General features: G+C 38.4%; 1 protein-coding gene across 1 annotated transcript in view; it reads right to left on the bottom strand.

Annotated features, from left to right (window-relative positions):
* Positions 1-8,008: 8,008 nt before the first annotated feature.
* The window catches only part of VIPR2 (vasoactive intestinal peptide receptor 2), an 875,754-nt gene continuing 857,547 nt past the window's right edge, over positions 8,009-26,215 (bottom strand). Inside the window, exons 11-13 of the mRNA XM_044062023.1 lie at positions 19,421-19,553; positions 19,265-19,306; positions 8,009-9,486 (exon numbers count right to left, since the gene is read on the bottom strand). Of these exons, the coding sequence (XP_043917958.1) occupies positions 9,316-9,486; positions 19,265-19,306; positions 19,421-19,553 (346 nt within the window). The 3' untranslated portion in view covers positions 8,009-9,315. The remainder of the gene's footprint in view (positions 9,487-19,264; positions 19,307-19,420; positions 19,554-26,215) is intronic.

Below are 26,215 nucleotides of genomic sequence, written 5' to 3'. Positions count from 1 at the left end.
TCTCCTCCTACCACAAAACATTAACATATGCGAGAGATGCAATTATATAGCTAAATTAGAGGCTAAGCTCTCTCCACCCAAGACTGGAATCGGCAGTCATGAGGAGAAGGTTAACATTTGCACCACACCTCCAGCCTTACATAGACATACTAAACCAGCACTGGAAAAAATACACATAAATACACAAAATCATACTCGGAGGCTCTAAATAAAAACCTGCAAAAGCATCACAGACCTCCAAAGCAGACAACCAAAAAACCCACATCTCCCATCACAAACCAGACAACACATGAAACACAAAATCAATGTGCTGCACAATCACAGCCCTTAAGATGAAATAACATACCTAACACACTAGTAATAGGCGACTCTATAGTCAGGCACGCTGATGTCCAACTCACTAGGCTGGACAAGCAGAAGGTTACTGTTAGCTGCCTGTCAGGAGCCAGAATCCGCCACATAACACAAGCACTCAGGTCACTCCAGAACAAGTACAAATATGACTCTGTCATTGTTCATGTTGGTGTGAATGACCTGAGACATACCTCCCTGGACTACATGAAAAGAGACATGGAAGAGCTCTCTGATCATGTAACCCAGGCAGGTATGACCCTGATCCTGAGTAGCATCCTGCCCTCACAAAGAATGATACCGCAGTATAAAGAAAAAAAGGATCAGTTTCAACAATTGGCTAAGATTCTGGTGTCATTCAAAGGGAATCCAGTGTTTGTCAGCCTGGGACGACATGCTCGACAGGCCTCATTGCATCGCAATGAGATGGCTTGCACCTGTTACCCCTAGGCTTTCAAATACTGGCCAAGGCTCTTGCCACCCCCAAAGTGCCTTTTTTAGGCAAGGCTCAAAAGTCAAACCCACCTCCATAAACAGCACAAATAAAAAAATGAGGGTTATGCTACTCAACGCCAGGAGTTTAAATCTCAAAATGCACATGCTCGAAGCACTCCTCAGTATGGAGAATGTCGACATCTGTGCAGTAACTGAAACCTGGTTCAAGGCTCCACAGAGCACCCCAGCACTACCAGGTTACAACTCATACCACACATTTCAGCCACAGAACATGGACCAAAACACAAAAGGAGGGGGTGTATCCATATTCATCAAGGATACCTGCACCTCCAGGTTAGTGGCGTAGCATGACACCTCCGAGATCATCCATGTGCAACTAACATCAGGCAAATCTGCAATGCAAATTGTGGCCTGATACAGATCACCCTCCATGACCCAGGACCACCACTCTGCCTTTCTGGAGACACTGGAAAACATGAAGGTCCTGCCGAACACCCTGATATTGGGCGATTTCAATTACCCAACCATTAACTGGGAAAACTACTCAATTACAAACTCCCAGGTCCAGCACTTCCTGGAATTTATCAACTCAAATGCCCTGGATCAGCTGGTAAACACCCCTACCAAAGGTGAAAACATATTGGATCTGGTCATCACCAACACGGGCAACAGGTGTTCCACACTGGAGGTCAACCCGTCACTGGTTAGATCAGACCATAAACTAATCACTCTGGATGTCCACACCACACCACCACCTCCAGCCAAGGAAACCACAGTGAAAAACTTTTCTATAGCAAACTTCACCTTACGTAAGACAGAGGTGGTAGGTTTCACCTACAAGGATGCATGGATCGTGCCGTCCCTAGCAAAACCAAGACTCACTCCCCAAAGAGAAAGAAACCAGTTTGGTGGACCCCTGCCATAAACAGGCTATACAATAGAAGGAGGAAACTAGTTCAGAAAAAAAGCAAATCCCAAGAAGGAAAGACATCCCTGATCAATATCAGTAAGAAACTAAGGTCCCTCATAAAATCCTCCAAGGCTAACATCGAAAGAAAAATAGCCAAGGATTTGAAAGATAACCACAAAGCCTTCTTTAGCTATGTAAAAAATTTAAGTTGCAATTTGCAGATATGCTCTGAGCTAGTGCAAAATAGCACAAAATATACTGAACCCACTGATATTGCCAACATCCTGGCAGATAGACTCAGTGCAAACTTCACCCCCCTCTCACCCCCAAAAGTGCCGACAACAATACCGGAAAAGTGTAGTGTCCCAGAAATCACAGAAACACAGGTGAAAACAGCCCTTGCAAAAGCCAAAAGCACAGCGTCAATGGGGCCAGATGGTGTCCCAGGCTGCGTCTTGCACGAACTACAGAACGAACTAACCCCCCACCTAAACACACTGTTCAACCTCAGCCTCTCCACAGGCTACGTGCCCATAGAATAGTGCACAGCAATGGTTATTTCACTCCACAAAGGAGGGGCCACAACTGACCCTGGTAACTATCGCCCCATAAGCCTGACTTGCCTGGTCTGCAAGGCTATGGAGCGCATCATCATGGAACTCATTAACAAAGACATTGGGAACCTCCAAACACTTGACCCGACCCAGTTTGGCTTTGTTAAGGGCAGATCATGAATACTAAACCTGGCTGGCTTCTTTGAGACAGTCACCAAGGCCATAGATGAGGGGAAGGTAGTTCACACAGCCTACCTTGACCTCGCCAAGGTTTTTGACACCATTCCCCACTAAGGAATTATAGAAAAACTCACCAGCCTGAACATAAACCCCTACGTCACGAGATGGGTTGCCAACTGGCTTGCAGACAGAACTCACATGGTAGGAATAGCAGGCTCCAGGTCCGACTCTAAAACAGTCACAAGTGGTGTCCCACTGTTTGGCATATACTTCTCAGAAGTACAGGCAAATACAGGAGGACTATGGCTAACCAAGTTCACCGATGACTGCAAACTGGGAGCCATAATTGACTCTCCAGCTGACATGGACATTCTCCAAAAGGGCCTTACTGAGACGGACACCTGGTGTCAAAGTCATGGTCTCAAGCTAAATGCCAAAAAATGCATAGTCATCCCATTTGGGAAAAACAAAACACCCATGAATTACCACATAGGTGGCAGCCCCCTTAATACAGAAGAGGTCATAAGAGATCTGGGGACCCAGGTAGATAGTAATCTCACCTTTGACAATCATATTGACAAAGTAGTTAGGAAATCCTTAATTACTAAAGGGTTTGCATCTAGAAATAAAGAGGTTATAGTGCCCCTCTACTCGTCACTCATCAGACCCATCATAGAGTACAATGCCCCATTTGGGATGTACCTCAGAAGACACTTCCAACAGCTGGAAAGACAACAAAAGTACCTCACCAAGAGGATTACTGGCCTCAAACATATGTCCTATGCAGCCCGACTGGAAAACTCCAGCTGTGCTCAGTGACATATTGCTTACTCAGAGGTGATCTCTGCCTGACTTACAAAGCCATGTCTAACTCAGAATTGATGGACATGCCCCACCTAAAGAAATCCAAGTCACTGTGAGCCACTCACTCTTGTGAGCTATACCTCGCCACAACAATAAATAGAACATGCTGGAGGGATAGATTCCTGTCACAGAGACTCCTCATGCTGTGGAACAAAATTCATAACTACATTAGGCAGAGCCCCTCACTAACACTCTTCAAGAGAAACCTCAATGAGTGGATGGGTAACAGAAAATACACCCCTGGGATCACTTCATTGGCTCTTCTTGACAGAGGCTCAGTTAATTAATCAATGGGGTGGTGAAAGCTGACACACTCTGGCTAGGCTTATAAATGCCCTCAGGCAGATAGCCTAGTACCTACCTATGAACCTATGAATCATCTCAGTTCCTATTCATCATAAATGTAGCATAGTATACCGCTGGCTGTAATAAAAACAACTTCTCTAAGGGAAGTCAGCTATAAAACAAGCTCTACAATAAATGCAAAACACTCATAGTCCTAAAGAATAGAACAAAAACTCAGTGTGTTATAATCAATCTCATATGGTTTAACGGAAATCTCAGAAACAAGATCAAATCCCGTATAGCAAGTTACAAACTAAAAATTGCTACAATGGCTAAGATTTTATTTTTCTACTCTCACAAGTGCCTTTTTGGGCAATGTCAGTTTGTTCAGGCTATAAAACTAATAAATACAAATTCAAATCTTTAAAAAAAAATCAGTGTAATGAGGCTAAATTATACTATGCTAAATAAGAAAATGTTCTCCTTTAAAGACTTTATAACCATGGAAGACAGTGAGAACCACAAGACATTCTTTAACTATGTAAAGAGCCTTAAAAGTAATACCCAGCACTGTATCAAATCTCTCTGTAATGGCATCAGCCAATCAAGCCCCAAGTAGCATCCTTGCCAATACATTTAGCTTCATCTTCTCCCCTCTGTAACCTCCAAACTTTTAAATTCACAAAAAGTCAAACCAACTACTTAAATCAACAAAAAAGGCAAAGAAACAGAAAGCAATTGGCACTTTAATGACAAATAAAGTAAGCACTTTCGTTAGGTATGTTACCAAACTTCTTCAGACAAAATTCAAAAGTACAATGGACCATTAAATACTTTGCCTAAACAATCATGTGGTGTAAGAAATAGTCACATATTACTCTGAAAATAGATCATATGATTTATCAGAGAAGTAGGTCATATGATTCATCAAAGAAAGCAGATCATGGTGTAAAACAAAAACATTCACATAAACAAAAACTTTTTGTTGCTTCCTGATATAAACAACTATTGTAAAACTATTACTATGGACATGAAAACTACAATTTCATAAATATACTACAAGGAACAGATGTCATTAAGCCCAGGTAACACATAAGCCTGGCTGATTCAACAAAAGAGGTCAGTGGTGAAAGATTAGCTTGTGCGGGCAGCTAGAATGGTTTCCGTACAGACTGATTTTTTGAATGAATGTGACCTCTTGGTTAACATGTTTTTAAAATGGGGATACCTCTTAGTGTTATTAGATAAACTAAGGCAAGAAGTGGTTTTAAAATGGGCACAAGGCTTTTACAAAGCAATAAACAATCCAGCTTGCCCCCACTTGCCATTTGGCCAGCACGAGCATACAAAGTACAGAGCAGATACACCTTTTGCTAGTGTTCCTTTGTTTATTACTCCTTACAGTATGGATGCCCTTGGAATTAAACAAATTATCATGAAAAATTGGGGACTTCTTTCATCGGACGTGGCCTTTTATGGTACAGAGAATTTTAAACTTAAATTTGTTTTCAAGAGGGGTCAAAATTTAAGGAATTTGTTGGAATTTGATGGTGGACCTAGGCCCAGAATAAAAGGGATGTTTAAATGTGAAGCATGCCCTTATTGTAGATATATTGAAGTGGACAATAATTCTGTGATAAGGGACCGAATATATGAGACAAAAGGCAGGTTTAACTGCAATTCTTGCAGTGTAATTTACTTAGCTAAATGTCAAGCTTGCCTGAGTTTTTATATTGGCAAGATGGATAGAAAGTTTAAAGAATGGTTATATGAACATATTTACAGTATAAGGAAATGGTAGACCAAAAACGCCTTAGCCAATCATGTTACCTTACACCCAAGTCACTCCTTTGTTTTCCACGTGAGTGACCAAGTAGTTAAGGATATGAGGGGAGGCCTCTTTTCTTTGAAATTGGAGTTGCTAGAATTAACCTGGCAACTTAGATGCCAGGCTTATGTCATCTTATCTTTTGACATCTGTTCCTTGGTCAGTGCGTTGAAACCTAAAAGTTTGTTGAGATGAAGAAGCGTTTCCAAACACACTTGTGATCATTACATTTCAGGAGTTCAAAGATTTCAATATTGTTCAGGGATCTGTGAAGACTAGTATTTTTTAATTATTGGTTATCTACTTCTCTCATTGTTTTTAATGTCATTTTTAAGTATATTTGTGAAATTGTAGTTTTCATGTCCATAGTAATAGTTTTACAATAGTTGTTTATATCAGGAAGCAACAAAAAGTTTTTGTTTATGTGAATGTTTTTGTTTTACACCATGATCTGCTTTCTTTGATGAATCATATGACCTAGCTCTCTGATGAATCATATGATCTATTTTCAGAGTAACATGTGACTATTTCTTAGACCAAATGATTGTTTAGGCAAAGTATTTAATGGTCCATTGTACTTTTGAATTTTGTCTGAAGAAGTCTGGTAACATACCTAACGAAAGTGCTTACTTTATTTGTCATTAAAGTGCCGATTGTTTTCTGTTTATTTGCCTTTTTTTTGACCTCCAAACTTCCCAGTACAAGGAATCCAGTCCATACCCCTCAAAATCATAACCATTTCTGAACAGATGGTAAAAACATTAACCAGGACCAAACACACCAACTCAGTGGATGCAGATAGCATACTAGACTGTTTGTTGGTGATTATGGAACATCTCCTATTACAACCTCTCCTTAAATCATTCAGCCACAGCCTCTGCAATGGATGCAAACCAGAAGCCCGGAGAAAAGCATTAGTAATTTCCATCCACAGGGGAGGCTCCACCATGGACCTAGGAAGTATAGACCCAATAGCCTCACCAGCTTAATTTGCAAGACAATAGAACACATCATCATGGACCTCATAAGGAGGCACACTGGAACCTACACTCTATGGACCTTAACCAATCTGGCCTTGTAAAAGTTAGATGATACTTATTACCTTAGGTGGCTTCTTTGAAAGAGTCAGTGAAGCACTAAATGAAGGTAACTCCACATACACAGTTTGCCTTGATCTAGCTAGGGCTCTTGACACTATGCCCCACTGGGGTGTCATCAAAGAATCAGTGAAACTTTAATTATATATTCCTATGGAATACATTAGATTCCAAGTTGTCTCAGTGATAGACATCAGTCTATTACAACCAATGGCATACTATATTGCAAGAGACTTATTACCTGTGATTTACATCAGGGCTCTGGTTTAGGAACACTTCTGTTTGGCATCCACATCTATGATGTAAATCTGACATTAAAGATCACGATTGTATATGATTGTGCACTTGGAATCACCATTAACCACTGAAAACCCATTTTCCAAATGGGCTGATATGGTGTGAAGATCATGCTCTAAAGCTGAACACCAAAATATAATATTGTACAGTTTGGGAAATGGGAACTTTCAGACATCTACCACATAAATGATACCCCCTCTTATGACAGACATTTTAATTAGAGACCTAGGCATCTTGTGGATAATAAACTCTTCTTTGACAATTCTATATCCACTGTTGCTAAGAAAGCCTTATTTCTTACCTATCTTATTACTAAAGAGATCTCGTCATTGTCAAAAAAGTCATCACTCCCCTCCATTCAGCCATTTTCTAATGTGAGAATACAATGACTCCCTTGGTATGGACCCATCCAAACATATAGCCCACTTTTAAAAATCTCACTGGTTCATTTCTATAAAATCTCAGGTATAAGATGACCATCTTATCCAAGTATTACAAGCTATGTCTCCCTTCTGTCTCCTATAGTTTCCTATGGGGTGATCCATACCTGTCCTATAAAGCTGTAAATGACCCAGTCTTGCTTGACGTACTATCTAGCAACAAAACCGGTAATAATGCTAATACAAGTTCATATTACAATATAAATAAGACTTGGTGGCATCACAGATATCTTTCTTAAAAAAATCCCCACCTCTGGAATAAACTACTGCTTTCTGTAAAGCAAAGGATGTCCCTCACTCTCTTCAAATTGATTTTGGATGACTGGATGGGAAACCAATAAACTTTCCCTAGACTTAGCTCCTTGTCTATTATAGCCAGAGAGAGTATCTAGTTGGTTTAGACTTCAAAAGGCTTGAAATAGTCTATAGCCTACTAGCAACCTATGAATCTATGAAACTATAAACTCATTTAATCAAGTTTGTGTTCCTACGTCATCCCTTTATATGGTTAACAAATGTTATTTGTAAAAGTTCAACAGACACATTCAGTTGTTTCAGACCTCTCAAGCTCTTTGTGCAAGAAATCTGGACAAAGCCTAAAATAATGGTGGGACAAAGGCCCAAAAATATGACAAAATTTAAATAGTGCTCTTATAAACTTAGAAAGTTGCTAGAATAACAGGATTTGAGTTAGCATGCATTTTCTGATGATATGAAGCCTGAAACTCAAATGTATGCCATTATTTAGTGACTTCAATCCTCAGATCACCCCAGAGATTTCTCAGAAAACTACAACTTTTATGGGAGCATACCAAAAACTTGAGGCAAAAATCTGGACATTCTGTCACAATCTGGAGAGTTGTGAGGTATGCATTATTTCTAGGCAAGTTAAAAAGATCAGATATCAGCTTCTTCGGAGAGGATTCTTCAACAGAGTTTCATCTTTAGAGACATAGTAGCATGTTCATAGGGGTGAGATATTACTGACCTTCTGGATAGGGAATATAATTTATGTAGAGCAATATATTGTGATGTTTTGTATTCCGCTGACAGGCAAACTAACTTCTTTTAATGATCATGTATTTTGCAAAGGAAGCCCTAAAAATTTGTATCATAACTTTTCATTATAATACAACAGTGAACATTCCCTTGCTACTGCTCAGGTTTACATACAGACTATAATCTATTTCTGCATGGGAATTGTGTAAAATAAGACAGTAATACACCAGTACAGATTTCCAGTATTTGGAGGCAGTTTTGCAACATTACAAATATATATTTTGCAAAATTTCAGTCCATACTTTGTACTTCCATTTATACATTAGAAACAATGCATGTATTATTAAGAAATAACTTGTTTAACAGAATATTATACATTTACAAATCTAATATAACTATTTAACAAAATAGAATACAATAGCAATGAGAAACACTGAAATGGAATATTAACATTTAGTTTGAAAATACTCAGTAACATATAGGTAAAGCCATTTGTAAGTTAAACTTTTCAGATGGAGTCACAACAGATGACTTTTTTGGGAAATACCTGCAACATTTAAATAAAAATTTACAGTTTTTGTTGTATAAATGACACTTCACAGGCGGATGCCCAATCCAAAACAAGACTTTTTTTTCTTTCACTAAATATGTATACTCCTTCATGTGAAGAAAATATTATACAATTCATTCTACATAGCATTAGCAGAAATGCATTCAAGATTATGACCTGAAACTGACTAAGCATTGCCATATTGCAATAAATAAATTTTAAATACAAGTTATATGAAATGGCCATACTTAAATTGCTACAATGTACAGAACATTTTCAAACATTTTGCAGTCCTGGAGCATTCAAAACATCTAAAGCAATATTGTCCTGATCTTGTAGCCACAATTTTGAAACATTATCAGTTCACGATAACAATTAGTCAGAAAGGAAAATCCAAAGGAATCTCAAAATTCAGCTGGCAAAATAAAGACATCTTCACTTCTAAAATAATTTGTACAAGTTATATAGCATTACACTTTCATTAGTACACCTCAGGTAATTATTTTATATACTTGATGTCTCACTTTGCACAGAAGAATGCATTCTTGAGTCTCTGTGAATTGTTACACTTTCAGAACCATTTCTTGAGATGGAAGAGCTGTGCTGTCTGTAATTTCTTCTTATGTACTGATCTAAGCATATTGTTCGCCATTTTCTTTTTATTTCAGTTTGAACCTGGAAGTAAAGAACAAAGTAAAGTAAGTTGCATAAAACAAAGAGTGGTAACATTCATTCACACTGTATAACATGAATATTAAGCCACTGAATTCATAAAGAATCCCTTTTTGTTTTAACACGCATTTCACTTTATGTACCACAGTAGGACAAGGTCCTCTAAGAACTGCACCAAGCAGCATTCAGAGAATATATTAACATAATTGCCTGCTGGCATTACAAGGCCCCATATGCATGTTCTGGACTGGAGAACAAAGTTAGTAGATGTGTTTTTTCAAAAGAAGTTTACGTATTTCCACCCAGCAACAGTTCTAAATTTAGAACACCATTTTATCCCCTCCTGTGCTACCTACAACTGTTTTTACATCACTGATAAATATAACACCCCTACCACGATCACCATCAGACGCAAAAGTAAGCACATAATTATACCCCTCCTACCTCCCTCTTACTGTGTCATGTCCCTAGCAGTGCATATGTATGTACGTGTGTGTGTGTGTGTGTGTGTGTGTGTGTGTGTGTGTGTGTGTGTGTGTGTGTGTGTGTGTGTGTGTGTGTGTGCGTGTGTGTGTATGTGTGTGTGTATAGATATAGATATATGAAAAATCCCTCCCACATTGCCATGTTTTCAAATGCTGGTAAATATACAATTACTCCCGCACACTGAGCAGCAATTTTATAAATGTAAATACCCTCATACACCAAACTGTCATGTTCTCAGCAGCACTAATAAATATATACTATCATTTCATTGCCTTTACCTGCGTGCCCCTTATCAGTAATACATGCGTAATGACATCCTCTCAGCTCCTTCGTACATTCATAGATTCATAGGTTTATACTAGGCTAATGACTACTGGGGCCTTTCTAAGCCTAGTCAAGTACCCAGTTGTACCCTTCAAGTTTACATACCTTATAGTTTATGTTAATGGGTATATATAAGCAAGGGAACCATTTACAGTCTGCCTCTGTCCATTACAGACATAGGTGCTAGACCCGGGGTGTACTTCCAATTTCTCATCTACTGGTCCAGGCTTCTCTTGAATATGGTCAGGGAAGAACTCTGCTTTACATGGATGAGGTGCCTGTTCCAATGAAGGGGAATTCTCTGAGACACATACTTGCCCCTCCAACACGACCTGTTTATGTCACAAGCAAAGTTTAAATCCCTAGATTGAGTATTTCTGATACTATTCATTTTGTGAATATACAACACATCTATTAGAGTGTAACACAAGGCTGTTTTGTATGTCAGGAATAGATCACCTCTCAAAAGTCTGTAGGAAACAGAGTATAGAGACAGGGTTTTGAAGTGATCTGCATAGGTGATGTTGTTTACACCCTGTGTTCTTTTTGTGAGGAACCTCTATGAATGTTCCAATTGTTGCATGTGCCTGGTCAGGTACATACTGAAGGGGGCACCGTATTCAATGATGAGGGCCAAATACAGTGGAACAATGACCTCCTTAGACCAAGGTACCATGCCCATGCTTATAAGCTGAGACACATGTTAGTTGAAAACCAGGTTACAATATAAATAGAGACTCAAATCCTTGATTAATGCTTCTACTGTGTCTCTGGTGAGGTAATTTCCAAGGGTGTCTGACTTCCCAAAGGATACTGTTATGCAGTTATTGATAGTGAGTTTTAAGCCATGGCTTTGGCACCAGTCATTTGTCTGTGTTAGTCCTTCCAGTAGGATGTTAGTGCCTTGGGGTATTCTATGACTGCTCCTAGCCTGCAATCATTTGCAAACTTGGTCGGCTAGAAGCCCTTGGCATTAATCTTGATGTCTGAAAAGTAGATGCCTAAAAGGAACAGACCCAGGATAGAGCCTTGAGGGACTCTATCCAAACCTCTTTGGTCCTATCCAAGAGCTGGCTGGCTATCCAGCTTGTAACATGGCATTTATGTCCATATATGTGATTTTGTTTAGAATGCCCGAGTAGAATTTTGTATTAAATGCTTTAACCAGGTTAAGATAGGCAGTATCATCATTTTACACTAATACATCTCCTTCATGACCTTCTCAAAGAAGTTCACCAGGCTGAGTAGGCATGATCTGCTCTTGATAAAACTAAATGGGGTTTGATTTATTGTTTTCCCATGATAATTCTTTCCATGGCTTTGCATATGAGACTAGTCAGACTTATGGGTCTGTAGTTCCCAGGGTCTATTGATGGCCCACCCTTGTGCAGAGGGATGACCATTGAAGTTCTCCATTTGCATGGCACAAAGCTTGTCTGGAGGCTATATTTTAGGCTATTTAGTAGGGATCTTGGGACACTTGGGCTAATCATGCAGTGTTTTTGGCCATAGAAAAGTGCATCTAGGGCCTGCAACCTAGTGATAGTGGGAGGGGGTTGTTTGAGGATATTTCCTGGGGGGCTGGATGAAAGAGGGGACTAAAATTAGAGCTTAATTCATTGGCCTGGAAATTTGCTATATCTTCCATCATTTACAAGCAGATGTGCACACTGCCATGTACTGAACAGCAGTAGTAAACATGTACAATACAATGGGGTATTACCTTTCCTTAATTCCTGTGAATGACTATCTGAGTATAATATACAAAGTACAGCAAACATGACTGAAGAATAATTCTCTATTCTGCTTGTCGCACAGCTTGAGATAGCCTCTAGCACACAGTCAATGACAAGGTCAGAAAGTCCCAAATGAAAAATAATGATTTTATACAAAGTTTGCCATTACAGCACTAAGATACAACATGCAAAATAAAAGTAATCAGTTCAACACTAAAACCTATGCAAAAATATTTTAAAAAGGGGAAAAATGTTCCTATCAGAAAATTGCTATAATGACATCCAAAGTATGTACAAACTCATAACACTGTTAACCACAGATTATCAATGAAGAACAAATAAGTACATACAACTTTTTTATTCCAAAATGGTAGATTAAATAAATGAGTCATATAAATAAGAATAAATCTCATTACCAGTGTCAAGAATGCTATACTTTTTCATGGTTGCATTAGTTGGCTACTCAGACTCCAGTGACATATAACTAACCCAGTCAGTGAGTCTTACTCTGTAAGCACCAAGCTCACAAGCTCACCAGCTCCCACTTCCACTGTTGTGGTGCCCTGTTACTAGTAAATATATAGAATATGTAGTGTCATTCAGCTCTAATATCTCCATGTTATCATGTCTGTATCAGCAGTAGTAAATATATAGTAAAATGTACTGTCATTCAGCTCCAATATCTCCATGTTATCATGTCCCTATCAGCAGTAGTAAATATGTAAAATACATATTGTCAATCAACTCTAATATCTCCACGTTATCATGTCCCTATCAGGAGTACTAAATATATAGTAATATGTACTGTCATTCAATTCCAACATCTCCATGTTATAATGTCCCTATCAGCAGTAGTAAATATATAGTAATATGTACTGTCATTCAGCTCCAACATCTCCATGTTATCATGTCCCTGTCAGCAGTAGTAAATACATAGTAATATCCCCTTCCTCCCATCTGTTTGTCAGTGCCCCACTCCTTACATGTATTGCTCATGTGCCATAAAGAGCCTCAAATTTCTCTCATTTATGTCATTTCTAATATGGCATAAATGAATAATTAATAACAATGGTTTAGATCTTTTTATACGTATCTATTGATTTATTTGTTTTGCTTGTTTTGTTTATAAGGCCTTGTTACCATGAAGTGGAAATGTAGGGGTGGGTAACAGCTTCATAGTACTCCCTGCTCTGTCCTGTTTCCAAAAATCAGTCTCTTCCCTTCTACCCTAGTTTACCACCAACATCCCTTGCCTATTTTTATATTGTTAGTGATGGGGGGTGTTAGTGCACTCTTTCTCTTTTTTTACCCATTAGTGTATCAAGAATCCCATGTAACATTATCAGTGAAATTATCTGATTACCTTTCTTGCCCACGGGCTGAAGACCTGACTGAAATTTAAGAGACTCTATGTAATGTACACTCTGGCTTGCATACTGTATAACCTCGTTGAGTATTGTCACTAAAGAAAATACATTCATTTTTCTCAGTTTTCCTTTTTTCTTTTGTGAAGATATCCACATAAGTAGATTGCATGTTCTCTTGCCAGTTACAATAAAGTTGAAGTCATATTTTCAGAACTCACTATCTGAAACAGCAATACATATTAAAATACGGTTTTAGTATCTGCTTTACTTTGTAAGTTTTTCAGTGTTGTTACTATAGCAAAATTGCCAAAATAGGAAATTAACATAGTGAAGTAAATCTATAAAATAGCAGTAAAATACTGTGGGCCCCTGTAACAGGGTTTTCATTAAATGTATGAGTAGGAGAAGCAAATATAGAATTCAATAATGTATTATTTTCAAAAGTCTTAATTGCAGATTATGGCCATAACGTATGTTGTGAATTATCAGCTCCATATCATAAGCCATTCGTTCTCTAATAAAGCACCATAACAATGTCTCATACATTGCTAAGTTTGATCTGCCTTTAAATGGATGCATGTTGCTAAGCATGGCAGTAATGCATTTGGGGTTAAAGAAACAAGTTCCTGCAACTCAAAGGTAAATTTAGTAAGGCAGAACACACACACACAAAAGATACATAGTTCAGCATTTTAAGAACCATGTCGCATCACAAAAATCTCAGACTTCTGATAGTCTCATGTGCTGCTGTTCTACTGGACAACAGAACTACACAGATAACATGATCATGCCTTACTGTGTAATCTGTTGATGTGGCTTGTGCCATTGATGACATTGTGACATATAAACAAGGACTGGCACTAAATTATCTTTCATAATCTTTATAGTCCATGTCTGAAAAGGGTCCCTTGTTGTCCAGTCTTCTCACTTTAAATCAATAATAAACAACAGATTAAGGCTGCACTAAGGTCACTTCAGTAACACGGATGTGTCTTACAGAGCTTGTCAGTATATGGTATGTAGATGACTGATGTGGAACAGTGCCACTTACTTGTCAGACAGGATGATATCAGGGTTGCATGCTGTTATATAATTTAGCAACAATCTGCAACTGGGTGTGGGTATCACTGGATTTACTTAAGGGTGGTATGGTTTGATCAACAGGGCAAAGCCTGATTGATTAAATCCTGCAATCCACTCACACAGGAGTGGATTAGTTCCATTTCTTACCTTTCAAAATTATGTCATTGTATGACATCATTTTAGTCTTCCTCCACCGCTTGTGCCTGGTACTGATGTACTGTGCATGGGAAGGAGCATATGCCTATATTCTCACACAGGACATTAGTAAATGCAAGAGAGGTGGTGGAAAAGAGAGCAACTTCTCCATAGCAGTTTGTCTTTACCTTTTTATAATACTGCAAGGTTATCATTCAACTTCTTTGGTCAAGAATTATTAAGAAAGCCAAAAATAATGAGGGAATAAAGGGCTAAAAATCCAGGGCAATTTTAAATATTAGCCCTAGTCACTTAAAATGTTAATAGAAAAACAGGTTTTGCCATCAATGTCTATTTTCTGAACAAGAAGTATAAATCATTAATGCCTGGTATTATTGACTGACTATTATCTTCAGTGATTTACCAGAAAATAAAACTTTTATGAGGGAGAAGGTGAAAATATGGGAAAAATCAAGGATGTTCTGCAAAGCTCAGAACAGTTGACAGGTAAGGTTACCAGCACTATGATTAGTCTGATTTGTTAAAAAACATTTCAAACCAAGCTAGACTGTCCAATCACCTTGCAAATTTTTGAATAATAATAACTTTTGAAGTGAAACTTCTTATGGGATGGTGGGAGAGCTCGGAGTGTAATGGAAAAGTGAAACGGAAGTACGCACGTCAAACTTCGTCCTTAAGGGTGGGGTTTGACTTTCTTACTTCTTAGAGCGAGTGAGTGAAAACACACACACACACACACACACACACACACACACACACACACACACACACACACACACACACATGAAGAGTGACAGTGAGCGAGCAAGCTATTTCACACACACATACATGCGCGCGCGTGCGCACACACACACACACACACACAATGCCAGTGAAGAGTGAGAGCGAGCAAGTGATCCCCCCCCCCACACACACACACAGTGAAGTGTGAGGGCAGAAGAGTGAGAGTGTGCGAATGATCCATGGCAGCCACACACACAATGACAATGAAGAGTGAGAATGAGTGAATGAGTCACATAAACATAGTTACTATAGTGCTTGCTAGCCAGAACTACACAGAAAAGAAAATTCAGCCAGTTCAGTTTGGTAGTTAGAACTCATTCAGCAGACCATCAGCCACATTTGGTGAATCCATCAGGGATACTAAGTCTTAGCCACTGACTGAATGTAAGTATTCTGCCTTCCCATGCCTCTGCCATACAAGCTAATTACTAAGCAGATGTGTTTTGCAAATGTTTGCTAGCATGTTCAATAACTGCATGATAATTTGTTTTATATCCAGGAGGGATGACCTTCTTAAATTGCTTACTCCAATATGAACATTTTCGCCTGTTTAGGGTTCCATTAAATTTGAGTAAGGCATGATAGTATCACAAACTTCTTGAAAAGACCACTGGGGTAAATGTTTCTTTTACATCCCAAGGAGTCACCAATTACTAGTGTGTCTTTGGGGGGGGGGGTACTAAATCACAGTGTCTGCTTTATGAGCTTTGAAGTCTGGTATGCACACCTCTCAACTGTCATGAATTTCAAAGAATGCCCAGATTTTTTCTAATATTTCTGGTTTCTTCCTCATAAAAATATATGATTTTCTGGCAGGTTTTTGAGAAATATGCTGCTATGATTTAATTTTAACACTGGTTATTTTGTGATTATGGACTTAATCCAATGACAGTTTTGGTGGCAGTGCATGTATGATTTGCTGTGGACATTGGGAGGATTGTATAATGATATATATGTACGAGGTTTTATTTGTTCAAGTTTACAGCTTCCTTACATACAGATGAGGCATTTTGGGTGTATTCCTCAAAATACCTTTGTATGAAGTCATAGTATGTGTATGGTCATAGAGTGAGGCAGCTGATAAGATTTGGCCGCAGTATTCTGGATATACTTACATTTCCCATAGATCTGGTCAATAAAAAAAATATGTGCATGGTTGCCACATCAGTTACAAGTGATAATTTTGTAATGAAGTGTGAAAATGAACACACACAGAACACAAACACACAGACAGTTATCCAAACAAATACATGTTTGTACTTCATTACAGAAGTTTCATTTCTAACGGGCAGTCACGCACATATTTTTTATTGTATAATAGTGCAGAAGGCATATTTTTTTTATTATATAACAATGGACAATCTTGGCATTACGCACTTTTGAAGACTATGTTGGAAACATGGGAGACAGGTAAACTTCACCATTTCTCACTGACGCATAGGTCAGCCATAGCTTCACAGTTTCATTCACAAGTCACATGCAGCACATTTAATAACTAGCATAACTCTAGGTACATTCCACATAATTAAATTCTCTAACTAGCGTGGTCTGTTTTAGAGTGCACAGACTTTGTGAATGTGGACCAAGTGTCTGAAGCGGATGCTTAAGTTGCTGTGCTTTTGAATTCAATCCCAGATGTGCAGTCCTTGCTCTCCTTGTGAGTCAATGCATGTCTATCTTATCTTCATTTGTTAACTTTCTTTATGCATTTTTAAAATTAAACACAGCACTTCTCCCCTGAATTGCCACGTACATTTTCAATGGAATTTTATGTTGAAATTCAGTTTTGCAGCATTTTGTTAATTTACTTTTCCATGATTGCGGATTGTTGGAGTCTCACAACACAATGACTATGTTCTAATTACAGACACTGCTAACTTGTGTCAAGGTGTGTGCTTTTCCTGAGATTAACAGGTAATGAGGTAAGGGAAGGGAATATGTCTCCCCCCCACTTTGTCCACTCTCAGAGTTGGTATAGTTCAAGTTCTGGTAGCTGAGCAACAACAGCATGAAAGCTGGTTCAGTGTAATCACAAATACTACTCTTACTTTACAAATTAGGTTTGGTTTCTATAGGTTTTACCCTTGGGACCAGACCAGGCACAGATGGAGTAGTGCTTATTAATTGCATGCAGTCTGGGGAGGGAGAAAGTAAATTGCGTTTGTTTTCTATGCATGGAGAACTATGTTTATACAATGGGGTAAGGCAGTGTACAATGTGTTACCCCAACACAACTGAGTAAGGCTGTGTACAATGTGTTATCACTACATAATGGGGTAAGACCAAGTACAATGTGTTACCCTGTTGTATAAGAATTCCATGAGCTATGTAGTCCTGTTCCATGGCACACAATGTTTGCGAATAATACCATCTACATTTTTTTTTTTATTATTTTCTTTTTTTTTCTTTTTAAACTAAGTATAGATTTGAACTTGGAGCCTGATTTTAAATGAGTTAAAGTGTTTTGGTGTTTTGATTGTGTTCATATATTTTGTATGCAGTATGTGAACTTCTAATGTACTTCTTAGTGAGCAGCATGGCAGATTTAGGAGATTTTTTTGGGTGGTAATAAATGTTTGAGGATATACCAAGGTAGAAAAACATTTATGAGCAAGAGGGCTAGTAATAAAGAAAACCTGTATAATCAGTGGACACATAACACATAAAAGTGTTTATCATACCTCTTTTTATGGCTCTACTATTGTGATGTTAAAATAGGGGGCTGTGGATTGTGAAGCATGAAATATTTGGTATTGTCAGATTAAACAACAAGTTACTTGATTAGTGGTAAAGCAAAAAGTAATGAAATTATGCCCTTAACCATATAATGCTAAATAGTTCATCTGTCATACAAACTAGACCCAGTATAGATCATATATAAATGTTCCTGTTTCCTAATTAGAATTTGGGTTTCCCATACTTTTCAGTGGTATGTAGTAGTAATTACTTATACAAATGTTGCATTGAATAGGGCTTTAAGTGGTTACCATAGATTTTCAGGAAAACCCTGTCTCATGGGGGTTGTTTTCTAGTCTAATATCCTCTTGGGGGAGATGGTAGGGTACAGGGTTGGAAAGTCATGCTACTTATACCTGGCGTCTAGTGTTCAAATTCATATCATGTCTTCTGAGTTATCCATGGTATCCTGTGGTCCCCATGCTGTAAAGGTACGAGATGTAAAAGAGTTCTCCCTGGTGTCTAGAGTCCCTCCCCTACCCAATCCTTGCTGTCTTTACTTTCTTTTAAGCATATTATGCTGAGTAACCCCTTGTGTCTGTGCTCCCTGGCCCTGTGTGCACATAGATAAGGTGATACCCCTAGTGACTAGTGGTTCACTTCTGACCCTGTGTGCTGGTAAGGCATGTAGCTAAGGAGACATCCCTAGTGACTAGTGGTTCCCTCCTGACCCTGTGTGCTGGTAAGGCATGTAGCTAAGGAGACATCCCTAGTGACTAGTGGTTCCCTCCTGACCCTGTGTGCTGGTAAGGTATGTAGCTAAGGAGATATCTCTGGTGGCTAATGATTACCCTGAACCAATGCTGCAGGCTCTTCTCATTAGTGTAGGTGTGGGTGGATGTATTAAGCAGCCACCCCAACCCACCAACCTGCAACACATATGCAAACACAAGACATATAAACGCATATAGTAGATATGTTTAGACCAGTTTAGGAATATTTCAAAATACTGTTTTGATTTTTCAAAGCCATTATGTTTATTATTACATATTTTTTAGAGCTACAGTAACACATTTATGACATCTAGAGGTCCATGATAACTTAGAAAGCATTTATGTCATAAAGGTCTTAATACAAGCTTTTTGCTTTTTAGTATTAGTGATTTCTTACCTCACTGTTCAAAAAGCAGTAAAGAACAGCAACAATCAAGCCCTGTAAATTGAAAATATAATAAATTAATGTTCAAAAATATTGACCATTTCTGAAAATGTATAGTTGCCATGTGGCTATTGTAGTGGCATGATTATACTACTCCTAGAAGCTTACCTGAAATGAGCCCACACACAGCTCAAACTGTATTTGGTATTTGGCTAAAACACTGTGGGGTGGAGAGAAAGCAAAAACTATGTAGTAAACTCCAAATAACGGAATGAGCAGCAATGTTGATTTTGCAAGTCTCCTGAAAAACAAAAACAAAAATAAAAATAAAATGAACTAATTAGACAGTCAGCAATCCCAGACTGTGTGTGTGTGTGTGTGTGTGTGTGTGTGTGTGTGTGTGTGTGTGTGTGTGTGTGTGTGTGTGTGTGTGTGTGTGTGTGTGTGTGTGTGTCTGGGTATATGTACAAGCTGTCTGGAACATTCTGTTTCTACTGTACCCTTGCCAGTCACTTTGTGATGAGGTATAAGTATCTGACCAGCTTTTGTGTGACAGTGTTTACCAGTCATGAAGGCGTTTGTCATCAGTCAGGCCTTTTATTACTTGTAATTCATGATTGTGATGCCATCAGAAATGAAGAGGCTTCTGATACACTACATGATATCATATACACGATTGCAGCTCTACAGTATGTTATTTTTACTAATGTACTCTGTTCTCTATGATATACATTACATGGCAATAACAGTGGTTATTATAAGCTCAAAAAATGGGTAATAATTCTTGCAACAGCATGAGCAATGTAGAACTCAGCAGTCTAAGACACACATTGACAGAAACTACTGTAGTAAATGAAAGTGCTGATCTTTCACTTTAGTGTCTAAATAAAATTTCCTTCTAGTTCATCAGAGCTCTTTAATTTATTTGAATGTCCAAAACTTTGCAGAGCAGACACAGGCTAAGAAAACAAGTCACCTCAATGTAAAATCCAAGTATAATTTAATGAAAGATAAGCTCTTTCACAAACAGTGTTGCTTCATCAGATCATTACATTCAAAAATATTCCACAATTATATATCATTCATATCAACGCAAATCAACCAATAACAACAAAATGCAGCCTACTTCACCAGGTAACAGAACCATTCAGGTATTAAACTTTTAATTACCACATTATAGCATCATTCCAAATAGTCAGCAAGCATTCTAAACATATATACATACACATATACTAAAACTTTACTGCCCCTAATCAGCATAGATTCAATAAATAAAACCAAAAGACAAAGACGTCTCTTAAAATATGCTCCATTAAATATATGTATAAATATAAAAAGAAAAATATACAAAATCCTATCTGTGTGTGTGTGTATAGCAATTACTTCCTTAACCTGAGGGCTGCTAAGGTGGGTTTAATAGAAATATGATAATTTAGCCCTGTACCTGCATGTGCTCTTAACCTAAGGATCCACCTAAGTTCTACCTGTTCTGTCCTGTCCTATTCACTATGTCCCCTTTTCTATCATTCTGCTGTATAACTTCCAAGGCCAGGAGGAGGGTATAGAGCAGAATGATATAAGGAAGGACTGTTTTCGTCCTACGTATGTGCACCATACCAGCATGCATCCTAAGCATGCTTTAATAATGTTTTGAAAGGGCAAATGGCTAGGACCAGTAAATTAATGATGAAAGAAACAGATTTTGATAGAGGCTTGGAGCAGATGGGGGTTGAGTTTCTGCAGAGAGGTTATAAGGCAGATGATATAAGGAAGACACAGGAGTTGGTGAGAAGGGAAGGGGACACGAGGCACAGACCATACTTTTTATCACCATGTAGGAAACAGGGAGAGAAAACACTGAATCAGGATGGCATGAGATTTACTCGAACTTATTCTAGTGATGATCACTCACTTAGGAACATTTTTGAGAAGTATTGGCATGTTTTACAGATCCTAGGATAGCGAAATTGGTTGGGACGAAACCCAAGTATGGATATAGGAATAAGAAATCATTAAAACATAGGTTATGCTATCCAAAAATAACAGGTAATTCAAATGGAGTGGAGAATACAAGTGGAATGCATAAATGTGAGAATTGTGGGTTCTGTGAGTATATAGAGGAAACAGATATGTTCATACACCCGCTTACAGGAGCACAGATTGGTGGCATGTGCCGATTGCAATACCAAGAATTTGGTCTATTTAACATGCTGTGAATCCTGCCCCTCATTCTATGTAGGAAAACCATCATTCAGGGAAGGAGTTAGGGATCACCTATACTGTGCCCGTAGAGGCTTGAAATATAGTGCTGTGGCAAAACATATGAATAACATGGGAGATGAACATAGATTTACGTTTTTGGCCTTGGAGGTTATATAGCAGAATGATAGAAAAGGGGACATAGTGAATAGGACAGGACAGAACAGGTAGAACTTAGGTGGATCCTTAGGTTAAGAGCACATGCAGGTACAGGGCTAAATGATCATATTTCTATTAAACCCACCTTAGCAGCCCTCAGGTTAAGGAAGTAATTGCTATACACACACACAGATAGGTTTTTGTATATTTTTCTTTTTATATTCATACATATATTTAATGGAGCATATTTTAAGATAGGTCTTTGTCTTTTGGTTTTATTTATTGAATCTATGCTGATTAGGGGCAGTAAAGTTTTAGTATATGTGTATGTATATATGTTTAGAATGCTTGCTGAATATTTGGAATGATGCTACAATGTGGTAATTAAAAGGTTAATGCCTGAATGGTTCTGTTACCTGGTGAAGCAGGATGGATTTTGTTGTTATTGGTTGATTTGCGTTGATATGAATGATATATAATTGTGGAATATTTTTGAATGTAATGATCTGATGAAGCAACACTGTTTGTGAAAGAGCTTATCCTTCATTAAATTATACTTTAGATTTTACATCGAGGTGACTTGTTTTCTTAGCCTGTGTTTGCTGTGCGAATTTATGGGCATTCATTTATTTTTACTATTATTCGCAGAGCTTTTTATCAACTGGGTTCTTTTTTGGACTTTTTTATTTATTTATTTATTTATTTTTATTCATCCAGAGTTAGAGGCTAGCTGCCATTCCATAGTTATTTTTCTTTTTTGACGCATTTCATGCTGCAAACCAAATAACGGTGGTCTTTCTGTGGTATTTCTTCTGAAATATTGACTCGTAAAGTTAAAAAGCAAAGCACACAGATGATATCACAAGGACTGAGATGTTTTACAATTGCTATTTCATAGGAGATATGTTCCACATATTCTAGAAGTTTTACCTTACTCACAATTCTTCTGGCATACTGTATATTCTGATAGGGTATCAGTGACTGTGATTCTTTAAGATATCCAGCTTATGTTTAAAATCTTGATGTCTGCAGTTGTACTGAAATGATGTATTTCTCCATTTGTCACATATTTCACACATAGGACTGTGCCTGTCACTGCACTTACCACACTGTGCCAACGGCCTCCACCGACCCTGGCCTTACTTATCCCCCCTTACCCCTTGACAAGCCTTACCTACAACCTAATAAACACAGCCAACAAAGACATAGAAGACAACCAGATTTGCCATCTTTGGAAAGCTTGGATCCATCCATCTTTGGCTCTTTGTCTTTTTGACTTTTCAGATAATACCCAAAGCCCTTTTTGAAATTGTGGCATGCCATGCATGAGTCCTTGACAGTTGGCCAGCTTCTACCTACCCCATTGATCTTCAAGCTGAAACATCAAGCTACTTGATTAACACTTAAACATCACAAGATGGGTCCCAATCTGGTTGAGGACAGAACCCATACAGGGTGGCTGAGTACAGAACCATAGGGGTCAGAGTTGCTGGCGCAATGTCAGACTCAAACCTGTCAGTACCAAATCAATTGTGTTTGGCATCTACTTTTTAGGCATCACCTTTTCACAGGACAAGCGTTTGGAAGAGCAAGCACAGCTGACTACAAAGGACAAACAAAGTTTGCAGATGAATGACAAAGAAAGGGCATGAAAGACACTCTACAGAAAGATGGATAACGAAGCGGATAACTGGTGCCAGAGCCATGGCCTGGCCAAAAAGCCAAAGCCTAAAAAAACAAACCCTTACCTAAAAGGGAAAAACAAACAATCCCCCAAGTACCAGAAAAAGTAAGCAGGCACAGAAGAAGAAGAAGAAGTAAGGGACCTTCATCAGGGACCCCATAGTATAAAGTAAGTAGGAAGATATTCTACATACTTAGCTAAAGTTATGAAGAGACCTTCCTACATTGCCCTTGGAGACATCAGTTTCTCATCTACTCATCACCTCATCAGACCAATGATTCACTCATCCTCGCCATCATGAATGATCTGACCCAGTATATATGCAATGTATCTGACCCGAACAGCAGCAGCTGGAGGGAAGCCAAAAAGTCACTCAAAAAAAAAGAAGGGTCTCACTCATCTGTATGCTGCCCGACTGATGAGCCAACAGCTCTATTCAGTTGCTTACCGCTTGCTCAGAGGTGACCTTGCCCTAACATACAAACCCAGATTTTGATAAAAAAAAATTCACCTCAAAAAGAGCCACAAGGGAGGAGAGAGGCAAGGCGGAGACTTATTACGGCTATTAATAGGTGCTGGAGGGGGAGAGATTCATCACTCAAGACTTTATTATGCTGTGGAAAAAATAAATATATAGAGGGAGGCCCTCGCTAGCCTTGTTCAGAGAAATCTTGACCAATGGATGGATGGATGGAGAATGAGATATACCCCAGGGATTACCTCTGCTCAACTGCTCAACAGCAAAATACAAAATAATGGGTATAGTTACCCCATAAAGGGTAAAGTAACAAGCAACAAAACTATGGGCTAGGCTTGTAAATGCCCTCGGGCAGATAGCCTAGTATGAACCTATGAACCTATGAACCTATATCTGAGCTGAATAAGATATATTTCTACAGTTTTTCACTTTCTAATAATGTTGTTGTTGTGTCTTTCGGCTTTTTCCAGTTAGGGGTCACCACAACCGAACTCCAGTCCGCTAATGATTGGCAGTAGATTTTTACATGCCGAGTTGCCGTCCCTGACGCACAACCTTCAATGAAGGTACGCCCATTCACGCATGTCTCCTCACAGAAGACGCTCTAGCTGAGAATCGAACAGGACAAAGTCTTACTGTGAGGTGATAACGCTACCACAGCACCACCACTTTCTAATAATACAGTCTTACAGTCTGTAATTTATGACTACAGATCCCTTTGTTGCTAGAGGGAGTGGTGAAATGCTGAGACTGAATGACCGAAAGAATGGGCTTACATATACTAAGTCTGAGATGCCATTTCTCAGAATATTCCCTTTTTTCTGAGGCATGGAGATCTTGGAATTGGTATATATAAGTTCACAGGGTGGGGGTGCTCATCCGCCACATGGGGGAGGGTGCAGGGAGGCTTGCCCCATGCAAAAAGAAGTTTTAAGGAGAATATTTTGAGATTCACTCTTCTTCTATGCTTTCGGTCTTTTTTTCAGCTTCTCGGCACTCTGCATTTTGAGTGCCGACATTTCAGTAGGGAGCCACAAAACATACTACACGTCTGCTTACCACAGATAACAACAGTCTAGCAATAAATATCTTCTCATAGCAGCCAAACTAGAAAACTTGTCTGGTGACTCTCTCTACCCCAGTTATGTGGCCAAGCTATGGAATTCCATCCCACATTACCTCAAGGAAATTGATAATCTTACAAGGTTTACGAAACAACTAAAAAGCGTACCTAAACCACTCTTGGCTTTGCTCATGCCATACATGAGATAACCGTTTAATAGTGAATGTACCTAAACTCCTCTTACGTCCCTGTCACCAGTTCATGTACTAACTCATACCTACTTACACCTGCATATACACACAACTGCTACATCTTCACCATTTTCTTCACGCTCATTTTAGCTCCTGAATGAACAACAGCAATTATTATATTTTGTGCCTGCCCAAACTTCTCAAAGGATATTTCATTGTACTATCACTATATAACATAAGAAGGCTTCATTAATGTCTTAACAGTGTGCTTAGTATTACATTTGATTATCTTCTGAAGTATACTGCATTGCACTATTTCAAATTATAACTTGATTTCAGGACAGCATCAACAATCTTAGAATTGCTCTCAGTACTGCATCATCACATTTGTATTTATTTTACTGTAGCTGTAGTATATTTGCCTATATATTCATGTTTCTACACTGTTTTCTAATATATTTTAATATATATGGAGCTTTTCTCCACGAGGGTCTGCTGAAAAGGGGATGCTTGCATTCCAGCTAAATATTTATATTAAATAAATATTTTCTGCTTCTTTTGGACTCTGTTCTTTGCTTCTTGATACTTTGTCCCTGGGCCTGGTTATTCTGCATCTCTGGTTTCTGAAATTTTATCAGCAGGCTAGGCGGTATTGCTCAAATAAAAGGCTAGATGAATATACTGTAGGCTTTCAGTTTGCTGTTTAATTGCTTTTTCCCATAACGTCCTCTGAAGTTAAGAACTCTTAGAAAACGGGCTGGACATATAATGATGCCCAAAGTACTCTGAGCATTCCAAAGGAGAGGGATTATGTAAAAGGAGAGCCTGAAAAAAGAAGAGTTCCTACTTCAGTGCAAAATCCACGAGCTGCGACTGAAATTGCTTAACCGAATCATGTTTACCTTTCCCCTTCTTAACTACAGTGAGAAAAATAAATATATGAATAAATAAAACAATAAAAATAATAGAAGTAACACAAATAAATGCAGCAACAGTTACAGGAAGCTGTCATTTCCTTTACATTCACTAACTGTGACTCTTGAAAAAACACAATTAACAAGATTAAAAAAAAGAACAAAAAGCCATAAACTGCAGCTATGGTTATATTTTCTTAAATCATTTCACTAACCAATGTGGAGGTTCCCCCTTTTTGTGCAGTTTCCTGAGTCTCACGTATTTGTTCGAACAG

The sequence above is a fragment of the Protopterus annectens genome, chromosome 2.part1 (genome assembly GCF_019279795.1).
Source record: "Protopterus annectens isolate FY-2018-M chromosome 2.part1, PAN1.0, whole genome shotgun sequence".
Lineage (NCBI taxonomy): Eukaryota > Metazoa > Chordata > Ceratodontiformes > Protopteridae > Protopterus > Protopterus annectens.
This window is presented reverse-complemented; position numbering and strand designations above follow the sequence as displayed.